Here is a 19,111-nt window from a genome sequence, read left to right on the forward strand (position 1 = left end):
AACAGATGAACACACCAAAGGAACAGCATAGACAGCTCAGAAACAGGCTCATGCATATATGAAAACTTGACTGATGACAAAGGTGGCGCTGCAGAAAGGTGGGGAAAGATGATATTCTTAACAAATGGTCAACTGGTAGGCCATACGGAAAAAAAATTAAAATTTATCTCTACCTTATAGAATATACAAAAACACATTTCAGATTTACTGTATATTTACTATATAATTGTGAAAGGCAAAACAACAAAGCTTCTAGAAGATAATACGTGGGAATATCTTCATGACCTTGTGTAGGGAAAGACTTATTAAATAGGATTCAAAAAACATTATGAAAAAGAATTGTACTTTGGAATGTATTAAAATTACTTTTATCCATCAAAAGTACCATTAAGTGAGTAAAAAGACAAGACATAGAGTGAGAGAAAATATTTGCAATACATGGATCTTGCTTGTACCCAGAGAGAACTAAAAGATTTTCAACCCAGAAAAATCAATAAAAAGATCATCCAGGGCTTCCCTGGTGACGTAGTGGTTAAGAATCCACCTGCCAATGCAGGGGACACAAATTCGAGCCCTGATCCGGGAAGATCTCACATGCCGTGGAGCAACTAAGCCCATGCGCCACAACTACTGAGCCTGCGCTCTAGAGCCTGTGCTCAGCAACAAGAGAAGCCATTGCAGTGAGAAGCCTGTGCACTGCAACAAAGAGTAGCCCCTGCTCGCAACAACTAGAGAAAGCCTGTGCACAGCAACGAAGACACAACACAGCCAAAAAATAAATAAATTTAAAAAAAAAAGATCATCCAAAAGACAACTGTCAAAAAATATGGAAAGGCACTTACAAAAGATGTGAAAATGGTTAGTAAACATTACTCATCAGAAAAATGTAAACTCAAACCACAAAGAAATGACTATCACTAGCTAAAATTAAAAAGACCAATAATTCAATGATTAGTGAAGATATATCAGTAGATTAACGGGAACTCACACTCAGTACTGGAAAGAAATTGGAACAACCACTTTGGAAAAATAACTTGGCATAACCTATTAAAGCTGAATGTCAGCAAGTCCCCGCCTCAGTATACATTCCCAGAAGTGCGGGAATTACTTGTAACAGCCAACTAAATGTCTATAAATAATACATGAGTTGTGATATATGTGTAAAATTATTATAGAGCTATTGGAAATGAACAAACCAAAGCTATACGCTAACAATCTGTAAAACAATGAATGAATGTTTAATGAATCTGTAAAACAATGTTGACTGAAGGCATCCAGACCCAAAAGAATATAGACTACTCCTGTGCTGTCCAGTATGATGGACACTGACTATATGTGGCTATTTGTATTTTAATTAATTAAAATTAAATGAGGGGGATGCTTCTAGGGTACTAGTTGTTATGGGTTGAATTGTGCCGCCTCCCCCAAAAAAGATATGTCCTTACCCCCGGTACCTATGAATGTGACCTAATTTGGAAATAGGGTCTTTGTGGGTGTAAACAAGTTAAGATGAGGTCGCTAGGGTGAGCCCTAATTCAATATGACTGGTGTCCTTATTGGAAGAAAATGCGATGTGAAGATAGACACATAGGTAGAAGATGGCTCCATGATGATGGAGGCAGAGATTAGAGGGATGGATGCATCTAAAAGCCAAGGAATGCCTACAACTGCCATTAACAACCAGAAGCTGTGTGTGGGACAATGACCCTACCAACAGCTTGACCTTAGAACTGTCAGAAAATTTCTGTTTTAAGCCACCTACTTTGTAGTACTTAGCTGAGGAGGCCTAGGAAATCAATACACTGGCAATACTCCTGGTTCTTTTTAACCTGAAAGATGGTCACCTGCTTTGTGAGATGTTTGTACAATTTTTGTGTGCATTACATACACATATACACACACAGATAACCAGAATTCTGGAGAATACCAGCATATAAGTTGGGGGAAAGGATCAGAGTTGAAGTGTTCCAGAGTCCTTTTACATTGCATAGAGGTAGACAACATGCACCTCTACTTTAGCCTTTAAGTTATATATAAAAAATGTGGTAAAATGCCAAGATGACCACAAAAAGAATAGAAACACGAATTTGGGGGCCAACCCATACATAACTTATAAAACAATTTGAAAAAACAAAAAGAGGAAGCTAAGAATGAAACAGCAAGAGTAAATACAAAAATAATATCTGCAATGAACTTATATGAATTAAACTTGCCAGTTAAAAGACTGGATAAAAACAAAACCAATTTCTAAATGGTTCCACTTCTAATAATAGTGGAGTAGCTTATATTGGATTAATTCTTCCATAGATAACAATTATAAAGTATTTTAAGGCACTGAAGAGCAACAAAAATCAGGTACGAACAGGACAAAAGTTGATCACTGAAAGAAGTGAATTGCAATGGGTTAAATTTGCAGCTTTATGGTTTTGTTTTGTTTTTTGCCTTATGGCATGCCTCAATCCTTGTGAAACAAAATGGCAGAACTTCACCCAGAGAGCCAACCTCTTTGAGGCTTGAGGAGTCAAAGACAGAGTCTGAGTCTGACAGAGAAGCTGGAAAGTGGAGTTGGAGGCAGGAGGGGGGCAGGGACAGGGGAAGCGGGGGTAGGACAAGAGAAAGAAGAGCTCCCAACAGAAATGAGAAAGTAACAGAAGAAGATCCTACAAATCCTTGGTTGACTTCTGTGTGCTTACACGGGAGAGGAGCCAAGATTCTCGGTGAAAAGCAACAGTTGGAAAGCTAAAAGAAGCAAGCAATTGTAGCTGTCGCCTGCTGTGGAGGAGGCAGAGTTTGGAGTTTGAGTCTAGAAAGTTAACTACCTACAAGGGGAAAAAAACAACTAACGTTCCTCAGGTAAAGTTAACAGAATTCAGAGAATCTATAACATACATCCACAAACATCCAGTATACATCAAAAATCACTTGACTTGTGGGACTTCCCTGGTGGTGCAGTGGTTAAGACTCTGTGTTCCCAATACAGAGGGCCCAGGTTCGAGCCCTGGTCGAGGAACTAGATCCCACATGCATGCCACAACTAAGGAGCCCGCCTGTGCAACTAAGACCTGACACAACCAATTAAATAAATATTTTTTTTAAAAAAGGGCTTTCCCATGTATTAGTTTATTCAAAAAAAAAAAAAATCACTTGACTTGCAAAGAAACAAGAAATGTGACCCACAGTCATGAGGAAGAGCAGTCAAAAGAAACTAACCCCCAAGATAATCAAGCCATTGGAATTAGCAGAAAAGGGATTTTAGAAAAGTTATCAATATTTTCAAGGATTTAAGGTTGAGCGGATAGGAAATGTCAACAGAGAAATGAAAAAAACTATTACAAAAAAAACCAACTAAGTGGAAATTCCAGAACTGAGAAATACAATATTTGAAATGGAAAATTTACGAGGTCAGCTTAACACTGAAGGTGTTAGAAGGCTGAACAATAAACTTGAAGTCTGAACCATAGAAATTATCAAATATGAAGAACAGAGAGAATAAAAACTGGAAGAAAATGAACAAACCTGTGGATAAATTTAAGCTAACATATGTATAACTGGAGTTCCAAAAGAAAAGAAGAGAGACAGAAAGTGGGGAAAAAATTATGAAGAAATAATTGGGAGAACCTATAAACTTACAGATACAAGAAGCTAAGAAAACTCCAAGTAGGCTACGAAGACAACCACATCTAGGGGCATTATCAAAAACTGCTAAAATCCAAGGACAAAGAGGAAATATTAAGAGCAACAAGAGAAAAAAAATGACCCTTTACATATTAGGGAACAATAATACAAATTATAGTCACTTGTCATGACAAGCAATGGAGGCCACACGATAAGACAATGGAATAACATCTTTAAAGTGCTGAAGGGAAAAAATACTAGTCAACCAGAATTCTAAAGCCAGAGAAAATATCCTTCAAAATTAAAGGGAAAATAAAGATATTTCCATATAGATGAAAACAGAATATTCATCACTAGCAAAACTGCATTGTATAAAATAGAAAGGAAGTTATTTAGGCTGAAGAAAAATGACACTGGATGGAAACTGTAATCTACTGGAAAGAATGAAAGTCATTTGAAATGGTGACTATGTGGGTAAATATAAAAGAATATATATTTCTTCTTCTCTTTCTTTAAAACTCACAGCACTGTTTAAAGCAAAAAATAACATTTTCTTGTAGAACTTATAACAAAAGCAAAAATATATATATTGCAACCTTTAGAGCAACAATAAAAATTAAAGAGCTAAAACATCAATAGGTATATTAAAATAGTAAACATTAAATAAATATAATGGAGTAAAATATAGATATTATAATAATCCAAAAGAAGGCAAGAAAGGGGGAACTAAGAGGTAAAAGAAGGAACAAAAAGAAAATAAAATGGCAGAGAGGAATCCAACCATGTGAGAAATTACATTAAATGTTAACGGACTAAACAACTATTAAAAAGTAGAGGTTGTGAGAGTAAATCAAAAAGTAAGATTGAACTTTATGGTGCCTATAAGAGATGTAGTTTCAAAATAAAGATATAAATAGATTGAAAGTAAAAGGATGGAAAAATATATACCATGAAAACATTAAGCATAAGAAAGCTTGAGTAGCTATATTAATATCACAAAAAAAGATTTTGTGATAAAAGGTATTACCAGAGATAAAGAACATTTCATTATATTATAATGATAAACAGGTCATTTCATTAGGAAGACACATCAGAAATATATATGCAACTAAATACAGAACTCGAAAATACAAAAATATAAAATGACGGAACTAAAGAGAAAAAATAAATCTACAATCATTGATGAAGTTCACTGTTCCTACTGTAGTAACTGAGAGATCAACTAGATAAAATAAAAAGTCAAAGTAGATCTGATATTATCAACCACCTTGACCTAATTGACATGTATAAAATACTTTACTTAGTAAACACAGAAAATACATTCTTTTCAAGTGTGTATGGAATGTTCATTAAGACAACCCACATGTTGGGCCATAAGTCTCAATAAATTTCAAAAGATTTAAATTTCACTGAGTATACTCTCTTACCACAACAAAATTAAATTAGGAATGAATAATAAGACATTCAAATATTTGGAAATTAAACAAAAGAGCCAAGAGATCAAAGGAGAAAATATAAGGAAAATCAGAAAATATTTTAAACTGATGCAAAAATACAATATGAAAAGGTGTGGAACACGGCAATAAGTAGAGAATTGACAAACTACAGTCTGTGGCCCAAATCCAGTCCACAAGCAATTTTTGTAAATAAAGTTTTATTGGATACATTCACACTCATCTATGTATTGTTTAGGGCTGTTTTCATGCTATAATAGCAGAGTTGAGTAATTGTAACAGACACCACAAAGCCCAAAATGTTTACTATCTGGTATTTTACAGGAAAAGCTTGTTCACCCTGGCTTAGAGGGAAATAAACACCTTTAAATGTTTACATTAGAAAACAAGAAAAAATTTAGGTCAACAATCTAAGTGTCACATTAAGAAGCTATAAAAGATGAGAAAATTAAACCCAAAGTAGAAGAAAGGAAATAATAAAGAGCAGAAATCAGTGAAACGGAAAGCAGACCAAAAAGAGAAATTACCAACTAAAAAAAGTTCATTCCTTGAAAAGACCAAATAAACTGATAAACTTCTAGTTAGTGATCAAGAGAGAAAACAAAAATTACCAATATCAGGAAAAAATGAGAAGATATCACCAGAGATCCTACAGAAATAAAAAAATATGTAATAAAGGAATATTATTATGAACTTTACATTGGTACATTTGACAATCTAGGTAAAATGGACAAATTTCTTGAAAAACACTATTCTCAAACACTAACACAAGATGAAACAAAATCTACCTATAAATATATTAAAGAAAGTAATTATTTTTTAAAAAATTTATTTATTTATTTCATATCTTTATTTGGAGTATAACTGCTTAACAATGTTGTGTTAGTTTCTGCTGAACAACAAAGTGAATCAGCTATATGCATACATATATCCCCATATGCCCTCCCTCTTGAGCCTCCCTCCCACCCTCCCTATACCACCTCTCTAGGTCGTAACAAAGCATCGAGCTGACCTCCCTGTGCTATGCAGCAGCTTCCCACTAGCCATCCATTTTACATTTGGTACTGTATATATGTCAATGCTACTCTCTCACTTCATCCCAGCTTCCCCTTCCCACCCTGTGTCCTCAAGTCTGTTCTTTATGTCTGTGTCTCTATTTCTGCCCTGCCACTAGCTTCATTGGTAGTTTTTTTGATTCCATATATGTGTGTTAGCATATGGTATTTGTTTTTCTCTTTCTGACTTACTTCACTCTGTATGACAGACTCTAGGTCCATCTACCTCATTACAAATAACTCAACTTCGTTCCTTTTAAGTGCTGAGTAATATTCCATTGTGTATATGTGCCACATCTTCTTTATCCATTCATCTGTCAATGGACACTTAGGTTGCTTCCATGTCTTGGCTATTGCAAATAGAGCTGCAATGAGCATTGTGGTACATGACTCTTTTTTTTTTTTTTTTTTTTTTGCGATACGCGGGCCTCTCACTGTTGTGGCCTCTCCCGTTGCGGAGCACAGGCTCCGGACGCGCAGGCTCAGCGGCCATGGCTCACGGGCCCAGCCGCTCCGCGGCATGTGGGATCTTCCCGGACCGGGGCACGAACCCGTGTCCCCTGCATTGGCAGGCGGATTCTCAACCACTGCACCACCAGGGAAGCCCTCATGACTCTTTTTGAATTATGTTTTTCTCAGGGTATATGCCCAGTAGTGGGATTGCTGGGTCATATGGTAGTTCTATTTGTAGTTTTCTAAGGAACCTCCATACTGTTCTCCATAGTGGCTGTATCCATTCACATTCCCACCAACAGTGCAGGAGGGTTCCCTTTTCTCCACACCTTCTCCAGCATTTGTTGTTTGCAGATTTTTTGATGATGGCCATTCTGACCAGTGTGAGATGATACCTCATTGCATTTTTTTTTTTTTTTTTTTTTGTAGGTAGATTTTTTTTTTTTTTTTTTTTGCGGTATGCGGGCCACTCACTGTTGTGGCCTCTCCCGTTGCGGAGCACAGGCTCCGGACGCACAGGCTCAGCGGCCATGGCTCACGGGCTTAGTTGCTCCGCGGCATGTGGGATCTTCCCGGACCAGGGCACGAACCCGTGTCTCCTGCATCGGCAGGCGGATTCTCAACCACTGCGCCACCAGGGAAGCCCTCATTGCATTTTTTTAAAATAAATTTATTTATTTTATTTTGGCTGCATTGGGTCTTTGTTGCTGCATGCAGGCTTTCTCTAGTTGTAGTGAGCAGGGGTCTCTAGTTGCAGCAAGCAGGGGCTACTCTTCATTGCAGTGCACGGGCTTCTCATCACGGTGGCTTCTCTTTTGTGGAGCACGGGCTCTAGGCGTGTGGGCTTCAGTAGTTGTGGCTTGCAGGTTCTAGAGCACAGGCTCAGCAGTTGTGGTGCACAGGCTTAGTTGCTCCGCAGCATGTGAGATCTTCCCGGACCAGGGCTCAAACCCGGGTCCCCTGCATTGGGAGGCAGATTCTTAACCATTGCACCACCAGGGAAGTCCCTCATTGTGGTTTTAATTTGCATTTCTCTAATGATTAGTGGTGCTGAGCATCTTTTCATATGTTTGTTGGCAATCTTTATGTTCTTTGTAGAAATGTCTATTTAGGTCTTCTGCCCATTTTTGGATTGGGATGTTTGCTTTTTTTGATATTGAGCTTCATGAGTTGCTTGTATATTTTGGAGATTAATCCTTTGTTGGTTGCTTCGTTTGCAAATATTTTCTCCCATTCTGAGGGTTGTCTTTTGGTCTTGTTTATGGTTTCCTTTGCTGTGCAAAAGCTTTTAAGTTTCATTAGGTCCCATTTGTTTATTTTTGATTTTACTTCCATTACTCTAGGAGGTGGGTCAAAAAAGATCTTGCTGTGATTTATGTCATAGAGTGTTCTGCCTATGTCTTCCTCTAAGAGTTTTAAAAATATGGAATGCTTCACGAATTTGCATGTTACCCTTGCACAGGGGCCATGCTAATCTTCTCTGTATTGTTCCAATTTTAGTATATGTGCTGCTGAAGTGAGCACAGTAAATTTATTATTAAAAAACTCCCCAGAAAGAAAACTCCAGGCCCAAATAGCTTGACCAGTGAATTCTCTGAAACATTTAAAGAAGAAATAAAATTGGTCTTAGAGTGAATATAACAAAATGGCAGAGTAGGCAGCTCCAAACACCCATCCTTCCACAGAAACACTGAAACACAAGCAGAAACTGTCAGAAACGACTTTGTCAGAAGTCTGGAAAATATTCAAAGGTTCACAGCAACCAAGCAAACACTGAATCAAGAAAAAGACAAATAAAAGAAGTAGGAAAGCCTCATGGTATTTTCACTTGCCCTTTCCTCACCACCTCCCTGTGCCTCTGTAGCAGTCTCGAAGATGGCAGCCATCTTCGAGATGGACCTCTACAGGGTCCCTGGTTACAAACAGAGCAGAGCAGAACTCACAAATTATTGTGTTTGTTCTAATCTGTCTGGGGGCTACCTGAATGAATGAAACAAGGCATTCATCTCTATTTTACGAAGCTCAGAACCCACTCAGGGCAGAAAAGCAGGCTGCATTGCTCAGAAACACTGTAAGACAAACAAAAAGCCCATATCCAGGGGTAAAAGATTATGGTTGAGACATACAATAGAACACTTAATATCTAAGAGGAAAAGCCATGAAGAGAATTTCCTTGGGAAATCAGGGCATTCAAAAGCACCTATGTGTACTGGGGAATTTAGAAACCAGGCACAGACCCAGGACACGATGCATGCTCAGAAAATACCTCAGAAGACACCAAGCCTTCACCACTGGCTGATCTGTAGGCTCAGTGCGAGCCTGGCTAAATGCTGAAGGGCCCTAGCACACAGCCAATCTGCAAAACCAGAGAGAGGTTGTTTTTTGTTTTGTTTTGTTTTGTTTAGCTCTTGGTATTCAAGGAAATCTCTGTTAAAACACTAATTGGACAAAAGCTTAAAGGAACAGAGATTTCAATGACCAGATGTGACAAGGAATACAGTTATTGCAAAAATGGTTGGGAAAAGTAACTAAACAAATGGACAACTGCAGCCTTTGACAATCACGAACAGCTAACTCTGGGGAAGAGGTAGAATCTGATTTCCAGAGGTACTACATTATAATATTTGCACATCCAATTTTCAACAACAACAACAGCACAGATAATACAACGAAGAAGGAAAGTATGGCCCATTCAAAGTGATAAAAATTGAGTTAAATTGTCCCTGAGGACACCAAGACATTGAATTTACTAAACAAAGACTTTAAACCAACTGTCTTACGTACGTTCTAGGAGCTAGAGTAAACCATGGACAAGGAAGTAAAGGAAACCAGTAAAACAATGTATGAATAAAATGAGAATATCATAAAGAGATTGGAATTATGAAAGGCCACCAAATAGAAATTCTGGAGCTGAAAAAATTTTTCAACTAAAATGAAAAATTCATTACAGGAGTTTAACAAAATTAAGCAGACAGGAAAAAGAATCAGCAAATTTTAAATGTCCCAAATTTGATGAAAGATATGAATCTACACATCCAAGAAGCCCAACAAACTCCAAACAGGAGAAACTCAAAGAGATCCACACTGAGACAAATTATAGTCAAATTGTCAAAAGCCAAAATCAACAGAAACAGCAAGAGGGAAGCAACTCATCACATGTAAAATTTTTAATAACACTAATAGCTTATTTCTCATCAGAAATCATGGAGACCAGAAGGCAGTGAGATATATTTAAAGTGCTGAAAGGGAAAACAAAAAACAAAAAACAGACGTGTCAAGCAAGAATTCTATATCCAGAAAGAATGGAGAAGAAATCAAAACAAAGCTAAAGGAGTTTGGTATTACTAGCAGATCTGCCCTGCAAGAAATGCTAAGGGAATCATTCAGGTTGAACTGAAAGGACATTAGACCATGGCTCAAATCTATATGAAAAAATAAAGAACATTTATGGCAAATATGTCCTTGTTTTTCTTTTATATGGCTAAGTCTATGTTTCTCTTTTCTCTCTGCCTTAATTTGACTCTCTTTGAAAGAGAGGTAATATGACAAAATAAGAAAGAACCCAGTAATAGGAGTTAGAAGACCTATATTGAACCATGCTCCAATCATTTTGAGACTGTGAATCTGAAGACAAATTAAAGTTTGGAAGACTAAGTTTTTATGTAAAATACGGGGAATATTCTGACTCTCATAAGTTGTTAAGATTAAGAGCAGTTTTCAAAGTATTAGATTTTTCGTAAGCATTAATTGAAGTAAAAACTGAACACACTAGTCTCTTATCCTTTCTTTATTCTTTAAACTGGCCACAATATAGAGTTTTACTGTTTATGTTATATTATAATATTAATAATTATATTGATGACTGCTATTATTTGAAGGAACTCTAAGGCAAATTGCTGACATTTACAGAAAGATTGTTTTGCATTGGCAATCACCCACATAATGCTGTCTTCTTTCTTTTCCAGGGATTTGAGTCAGAATACCTCTGTTAAGTGTGCATACTTCCAGAGCACACCTTAGATGCAGGTAACAGTGACTAATGATAATGATGAAAATCATAGGGAATTCTCTTGTTAGTGGTTAGGACTCTGCACTTTCACTGCCAAAGGCACAGGTTCAATCCCTGGTTGGGGAACTAAGATCCTGCAAGCTGTGTGGCCATAAATAAATAAATAAATAAATCACAATAACAGCAGCAGCAACCAATACATACACTGCTTACCATGTGCCAGGCTACTCTAGTAAGGTAGGTATACTAGTATTCCTGAGGAAAGTGACACACAGTGAAGTTAAGGGACTTGCACAATATTATATAACTTGTAAGCAGCAGAGCTGAGATAAAATAGGACCTTTATGATTGACTTGGGTAGTTACAATCTGATACTGGTCTACAGAGAACAACAAAGAATGAGACAGAAGATTGGAGATAAATCATGGTGGGGGGAGATGGGGCGACAAGAGGAACTGCCTTTCCTCAAGGCAAAAAATCACAAGCAAATTGATCCTGCTTTTGACCACCCATTTGTCAGGCTTTTAAAGTGTTGTGTTGGGAAGGGAAGGAATGAGAAGAGATTTGAGAAGTTATTTATACTTTTTTGAATTTTGCTATTAGGTCTAGACTAGAACATCACTTTGCTCCCATGGTGCAGGGTCAACAAAATCACCCAATATTCTCCAAGCCAAATGGCCTCTGTCTTAATTTCCTGTATTCAGTTATAGGGAGATGGGTCCTGGTAGCTCTACTATAAGTTTATTCATTCAACAATCATTTAGTGCTAAACACTGTGCTACGTGTTGTTGAAATAAAGATAAATGAAACATGATCCTACTCCTTGAGGAGCTCATAGTCTGGTGGGGATGAGAGATGCAAACAAAAAAAACAGTTTAAATTGGAGGGAGTCTAGGAGTGGTAGTGAGTAGCTCTCTCTAAAAATGGAAGTTCTAAGAGGCACTGATCAAACAAAATTGTTTACAAAATTGGTAATTCTATACAGTTCAACCTAAGAGATGATATTTGAGCTAGTTCTTGTTGGGGGAAAAGAAGGGGGAAAGGAAGGTATTAGAGGCAAGTACAGAGGAGGCCACACTCCCTAACTTACAAGTGGAACACTATGTGCTTCTCACACTCATTTTACATAAAGCATCAGGAAATGAAAGAAAACACACACGTAACACCACTTTGATTTTTCTTGAAATTAGAGCATTATATCCTTACTTCATAGAACAACTAGTTATAAATACTACACTGGAACTATACTATGACTCCTACTGTTGTCCTTGAATGTCAAAGATGCCAATATAAAAGTTTCAACTACTTCAGTGAAGCTTCAAGTATTTTCCAAAATCTGTTGTTTCATTTCCCCCCAGGGTTATTAAAAAGCACAGTCTGTTATGGAAAAACCACAGTAAAAACTGGACTTATTTCACAACCAAATAGTGGCACAGCAAGTAAATAATTTGATGTGAAGTAATATAAAAAGTTCTCTTTAACCTATGGAAGGAAATACCTTTTCCTTTAAGAGGAGGGAAACATAATTAATTTTAAAAGTCCATTAATATTCAGATGTAAGTGCTTGTTTTCATAGTTCTACTGCATAGCTTTAATATTCTTAATTTAATACTACTCAAAATAAATAAAAATTAGGATACCAAAATCTTCTCCTATCCCTGGGACAGCAACTTTTTCTGCAAAGGGTCGGAAAATATTTATTTCAGGCTTGGTTGCGGGGTGGGGGAGGATCTATACCATTTGTATCACAACTACTCACCCTTGCTCTTGCAGTGTCAAAGCGACAGCGCAGACAATACTTACACAACAGAGTGTGGCTGAGCTCCAATAAAACCATATTTACAAAACCAGGCAGTCGACTGGCTGATTCCTGTTCTAGCCCTTAAATCATCTTACACGAGGAAATGCAAACTATCCTTTAAATGAGAGAAAAAATTTTTTCTTTTTTTTATGCTCAGTGGTAGGAGGGAGTAGGAGGGATGAAGTGAAAGAGGGAGAAATTTTAAAAAAGCATACAGGTACAGTCAGGAAGGGATTAGGTTACCTTCTGTGGATCTGAATTCTTCTCCCATTGAAGTACTCTTCATACCCAGGTTATCATCACTGTCACATTCTGTAAGGAAGAATCAATAAATACAAATGTACTTCTGAAAAAGTTATTGTGCCATAATTTATGTATTCTAAGACAATATGACTTTCAATGACTTCTCCCATACCCAAGCTTACTAATTACAATCCATTAGTATTACACAACTTTCCTTAGAGGTTGGTGTGTTTCTTAATGCTTACCAAATAATATTACTTAAATTGAGAAAAAAATAAAAATGAATGAAATAGGCAATTTGATTTGGGCTCCATATTCAAAAAATTATTTGAAGTTCTTTTTGCATGTTGAGGAAATATAAAATCCTAGTATATTTTAAAAACTGTAAATTTTTAAAAGCTAGTATGTTTATTTGGATCTAGCAAATAAACTCCAAAGTTTCATTTGCATGAAATCATCTTTAAAAGATTTTTAATGATGACAGATAAAATTCTCCTGTATTTTGAAAATCATATGCATTCATCTCTATAGAGACCATAGATTTATATTAACAGTGTCTCTGCATGGCACAAACTCACTTGATGCCTTATATGCTTACTGAGAGACCTAAGGCTTTAAAATAATCACATGACTGACCGGGTATTACAAAAGTCACTTAAAATATGAACGTGGTACCATCAGGGACCCAGTATTTGGCTTTTCACCTTTACTACATTTAAATCAATTTCTATCAGAGTGACTGAATCAGGGTTTAAATAACCCTGATTGTGTATTCAATACAAATCACATGGACATATTTGTTTCTGTGAAAATATATAAAAACTTAAAATATACATTAAAAAATTTATCAATATATCATTGTTTATAAATAAAAACCACTATATTTCTCTTCTATTCCTTTGCTGCAAAAATTTATTACGAGTCACCTTTTGCTATTCCAGCAAAAGAACTATTGCTTTTTCTACAATATGTTATATACACCTACTACTTCAAATATTTCAAGCTGTGTTTTAGTGAAATAAAAGATTACATTTACAATGTGAAGAACAAAAACTTTAGCCTTAAAACATTAGGAACAAAGAGAAAATACCCAAGGTTTCTTTTATTACAATTCAAAGTCAAGGCCAGTCAAAAGCAGTATGTGGTAACTGGCCTAAACAATTCATCATGGCAACCAAGACCTAAAGGCAAAACTGCAGGTTTGAATCATAAGGTTTAGCTTGACACTACGTTGAAAAAATTTTTAAAGGTTTCGTTTGCCTCAATCAGCCCCATCTGTAGAAGAGAGAAAATCATGAATTTTTTTCCCCTATTTTTCAGTATCTTGCACAGAATTAACTGTATCATATAGATTTCTAGGATGGTGCCCAAAGCAACAACCTATATAGTCTCATCAACAGGCTGAGCAAGCAGGCAGATAGATGCTTAGAATTAGGTTCAACAACTATTTCATATAGGGCATGCCACTGCTTCAATCACCTACACTTTCACAGCATGGGTGAACTAGTATGTTCAATTTTTAAGATGGCTTTAAAAACCTGTATAATTTGTACCAACCATACTTAATGCCTCCATCCCATTCATTCTAAAATGAAGACACAAACCAAACAGACACAACAAAGTCCCAGGGCCATAAACCAGACAACCCAAGGACAGTGTTCAGATTCAACAAAAATCATGTCAAAGCACAGTAAAGTCTGTTTTCAATTTAAATTCACTAATTCATAACAGCCTATGCTCAAGTCCCTCCTTGCATTACCTAAGAAAAAATATTCTAGGAAAGTTCAAACTTTACATAAAACTGGAAGGAAGATGTTTAATTACTGAAGTATAAACAACTGAATACACAAAACTGTGTTTTTAAAAACTGTGTTTACATAAAGCAAACAATGTTCTTGAACTAACCTACAAGATACAGCCAAGTTCTATTACATAAACAGATCTTTAAGAGCCCAGAGAATTTTTTTATATAAGCAATGGCGGTGACTAATAGTAGAAAATGGCAACTCAGAAATTCAGTCATCAAGAATGTGGTTGAAGTAGGTGCAATAACATAATACTCTGGAAAGTAAAAGCAAACAAACAAACAAAACCTTAAGATGTATGGTCAAAACAGTAAAAACAAGTCGCATAGTTATTTTACTTTACAAAGAGCATACTACAAGCCAGGAGCAACGTCACATGGGGTAAATAAAAATGGTGCTAGCGTGGTCCCTTTAACTCAGCCTGCCCTCACACTGAGACTGCATTTCTACAGTCTGAAGAAAAGAAAATGGGGCTTCTTGGTTTACCTACAAGACAAAAGATCCCAGGGAACTTACAATGGTAAGTTGGCTATGCTTGACACATAATCAGCTTACTTTTTAAAGTACCAGAACCCACAATCAAATCTTTTTACCTTCTACCAAAAAAAAAAAAAAAAAAAAATTAAAAAAGCATCTTCCTAAATGTTATTTTTATCTACACACACTCTGCAATGTCGTTAGACTGTAACAGAGTGTCTCATCTTCATTCCTCAAGGACACGGTAAGAGCCAACAATGCACAATGGATTCTCTACATAATAAAATCAGGGCTTTGTGTCAGTGAAAGCCTCAGCCTTCACAGGTGATGGCTGTGTGGCCTCAGACAGCTATTTTAACCTTCCTGGGCCCCCTGCTCCCTCATCTATGAAAGGGGGCGATCTAATACATCCTAACTCACAGTGTTGAAAAGAGGATTAAACAACATGCATAAGTTCTTTGAACATGTTTAAACATCTTCAAACACTACAAGTACAAAAAGCAGCTAGCATGGTGGCTGGCACACAGTAGGTACTCAATAAAGGTTAGCTCCTTTTATTTCTTTAAAACAACATTGAAGGGGCTTCCCTGGTGGCGCAGTGGTTGAGAGTCCGCCTGCCAATGCAGGGGGCCCGGGTTCGTGCCCCGGTCCGGGAAGATCCCACATGCTGCGGAGTGGCTGGGCCCGTGAGCCATGGCCACTGAGCCTGCATGTCCGGGGCCTGTGCTCCGCAACGGGAGAGGCCACAGCGGTGAGAGGCCCGCGTACCGCAAAAAAAAAAAAAAAAAAAAAAATTGAAGTGACAAGTGATATCTGCATCTTTGAAACATGAGGCTTGAGTTAGAATGAACACACACTTGTGAATAAAGTGTGAAAAGCATAAAAGAAGAAAAAGTCTACCTGGTCCTCTGACTAGGATCACTAGAAAGGATCCATGTATCTTGGCAAATTTTTTAAAAGTGAAAATGAGTACAATATAGAATAGAACTGATGAAGGATAAGGGGCCCAAGAGTGTCAATTCAGGACGGATTAATATTTTTACACATCTCTACAGGGATTTACACATATATCATAGCTGTAATCAAAACGTTGGTGCTGGAACCCTGATGCATAGAAGGAGAGTGAGTTTAAAGGGCAAAAACCATGACATATTCAAATTTCAAACTTAGTATAAAGGCTCACCTTGCTAGAGAGGGTAACTGATTTAACTCAACCAAGTCAGAGATCTAACAAAGTAGCAGCAGTAGCACTACTTACCTGTCCTCTCCCTACCAAGCAAAGATATAAGACCTTATGATCAAATGACTGGCATTCATACATGGAGCCAGCAACTTCCCAATACCTCTATTTCTACTGAAATAAGTATCTCCTGAAAAAACTTTCAATTAACTGAAAAACTGGCAAAAAAGAAAGTATAAGATACCATATGATCACTGATTCTGACAACACTATTCAACAGATTCTTCCTGTTTACATAGGAGTAATAAAACCACTTTATGGTCCTAATAATGGAAAATTTCTGAAAAGTTAGAAAGAAATAAGAGGTTCAAGCTTCTATCATTTGTCTATGCTATGGCAGAGATTTAAAAAATGTGAAAAATCACCATATTGCTTGTAAAACATGAGAGAACTTCTCACTGTGTGTTACTTGTAAGAGAGTTTGTGGGGTGGCTGGTTGGTAGCTAGGAGCCTTGAAACGACAGACCCCCAAAGCTGTACGTGATATTGTACGTACAATAAATCCCCTACATACAAACAAGTTCCATTCCGAGAGCGCATTCGTAAGTCCAACAAAATTAGCCTAGGTACCCAACTAACACAATCAGCTATATAATACTGTACTGTAATAGGTTTATAATACTTTTCACACAAATAATACATAAACAACAAACACAAAAAATAAAGAAAGCATTTTTAATCTTACAATACAGTACCTTGAAAAGTACAGTAGTACCAGCTACATCACCGAGGCTTATGCTTGCTTCTGGACATCCTGGGCTTGAAATAAAGATACTGTACTACTGTACTCTATACAGTCATGTACAGTAAAGTACACCAAAACACAACCACTTGTAGAGGATGCACGCATGTGACAAAGTACGCCAGACACGTGAACTAACTTACGTGACTGGACATGCGAACGCACGTTTGTATCTTTGAAAGTTTGCAACTTGAAGGTTCATATGTAGGGGACTTACTGTACATGTCCATTTGGGGGAAAGAGGTTTAGAAAGCTTTTTTCAGATTCCCAAAAAGGTCCATCGACACCTACCCCCAAACCACACTGCCTTAAAATAACTGGTTGTCAGATCTGAAGACAGGACACTGGGTTAAGCTAGATGGAAGGAGTTACCCTGGCATTCTCGTGGTAACCAAAACTACACTACAGGCCCAACATGAACTGCAGTATTTGTGGACACTGAGAGACGTTTCTCAGTCCCAATACATATTAAATATCATTTCTTAACAAAGACTATTACTCTACTATTAACAAAGCCATTTATTAGGAAAGGTGAAGGAATAAAGTTACCCAAGAAAGTCACTGTTCTTTGATTTTTCTTATTATAAAGTTCATTAGCAGGCAATTTGATGCCTTTCAGTCTTCCATGAAGAAGAAAATTTGTCTTAAACTGAATCTGAACATACTGTGATTCAGCATAATATTTTTTTAAATTTTAGAGTTATAAAAGCATCTTTAAAACCAGACCTAAATAAAATATGTGACTTAAAGACTACACTTCTTTGGCCACTTAATTTTAATAATTTTCATTACTTTTAAAATGTAGTGGCTATAGCACATGAAAAGATGCTCAATGTCACTAACCATCAGGGAAATGGAAATCAAAAACAAAATGAAATACCACTTCGCACCCATTAGGATAGCTACTATAAAAACAAACAAAAATCAGAAAATAACAATTGTTGGCAAGGATGCAGAGAAAATGGAACCCTTACGCACTACTGGTGAGAATGTAAAATGGTACAGTCCATGTGGAAAATCAGTATGGCGATTTCTCAAAAAATTAGAAATAGGACTTCCCTGGTGGTGCAGTGCTTAAGAATCCACCTGCCAATGCAGGGGACATGGGTTCAAGCCCTGGTCTGCGAAGATCCCACATGCCGCGGAGCAACTAAGCCCATGCACCACAACTACTGGGCCTGTGCTCTACAGCCCACAAGCCACAACTACTGAGCCTGCACGCCACAACTACTGAAGCCTGCGTGCTTAGAGCCCGTGCGCCGCAGCAAGAAGAGCCATCACAATGAGAAGCCCATGCACTGCAACAAAGAGTAGCCCCCACTCGCCACAATTAGAGAAAGCCCTTGCGCAGCAACAAAGACCCACACAGCCATAAATGAATGAATGAATGAATGAATGAATGAATACATTAGAAACAGAATTACCATATGATCCAGCAATTCCACTTCTGGGTATATACTCATAAGAACTGAAAGGAGGATCTCGAAGAGATGTCTGTACCCCCATGTTCACAACAGCATGATTCACAATAGCTGAAGCATGGACGCAACCCAAGTGTCCATCAACGGATAAACGGATAAGCAAAAGGGGGTATATACATACAATGGAGTACTATTCAGCCTTAGAAAGGAAGGACATTTTGACATAGGCTACAACATGGGTGAAACCTGAGGACATTTTGCTCAGTGAAATAAGCCAGCCACAAAAATACAAAGGCTGCATGGTTTCACTTACACGACATACTCAGAGTAGTCAAATTCATAGACAGGAAACAGAATGGTGGGTGCCAGGACCTGGGGGAAGGGGAGTGCGGAGTTGTTGTTTAATGGGTATGGAGTTTCAGTTTTGCAAGATGAAAAGAGTTCTGGGGATGGATGGCAGTGATGGCCGCACAACAATGTAAATGCAGTTAATACCACTCAACTGGAGACTTCAAAATGGTTAAGATGGTAAATCTTATGTATATTTTACTAAAATGAAAAAAATGGAAAGAAAAACTAAAAGAATATATAGTGGCTAGGAACCATATTTCCTTTTTACAGTAGTAATAATTAATAATATATGCTACTTACTGAGCACCTCTTTCTTATGCTATGCTAGACACTATATGTATCACTAATTCTTACAACCTTATAGATATGAAAAGTGAGACTCAGAAAAAGTTGAGTAACTTGCCTGAAATCACACAGCTAAAAAGCAGCAAAGTAGGTATTCGAA

The 19,111-nt window shown here is 37.2% G+C and overlaps 1 protein-coding gene and 1 non-coding gene across 3 annotated transcripts in view; both read right to left on the reverse strand.

Annotated features, from left to right (window-relative positions):
- ZNF451 (zinc finger protein 451) overlaps window positions 1-19,111 on the reverse strand; it is an 87,214-nt gene that overhangs the window by 3,129 nt on the left and 64,974 nt on the right. Inside the window, exon 14 of one of the 2 annotated variants that reach the window (XM_059078124.2) lies at window positions 12,631-12,699. In XM_059078124.2, coding sequence (XP_058934107.1) covers window positions 12,631-12,699 — 69 coding nt within the window. Of the gene's footprint in view, window positions 1-12,630; window positions 12,700-18,594; window positions 18,688-19,111 lie in introns of those variants that run through there. The other variant, XM_067005893.1, reaches the window with a different exon arrangement.
- On the reverse strand, window positions 7,995-8,101 carry LOC131764735 (U6 spliceosomal RNA). The gene has a single exon (XR_009337936.1). It is a non-coding gene; the product is annotated as a U6 spliceosomal RNA (small nuclear RNA).

This window comes from Kogia breviceps, chromosome 10, assembly GCF_026419965.1.
Source record: "Kogia breviceps isolate mKogBre1 chromosome 10, mKogBre1 haplotype 1, whole genome shotgun sequence".
Lineage (NCBI taxonomy): Eukaryota > Metazoa > Chordata > Mammalia > Artiodactyla > Physeteridae > Kogia > Kogia breviceps.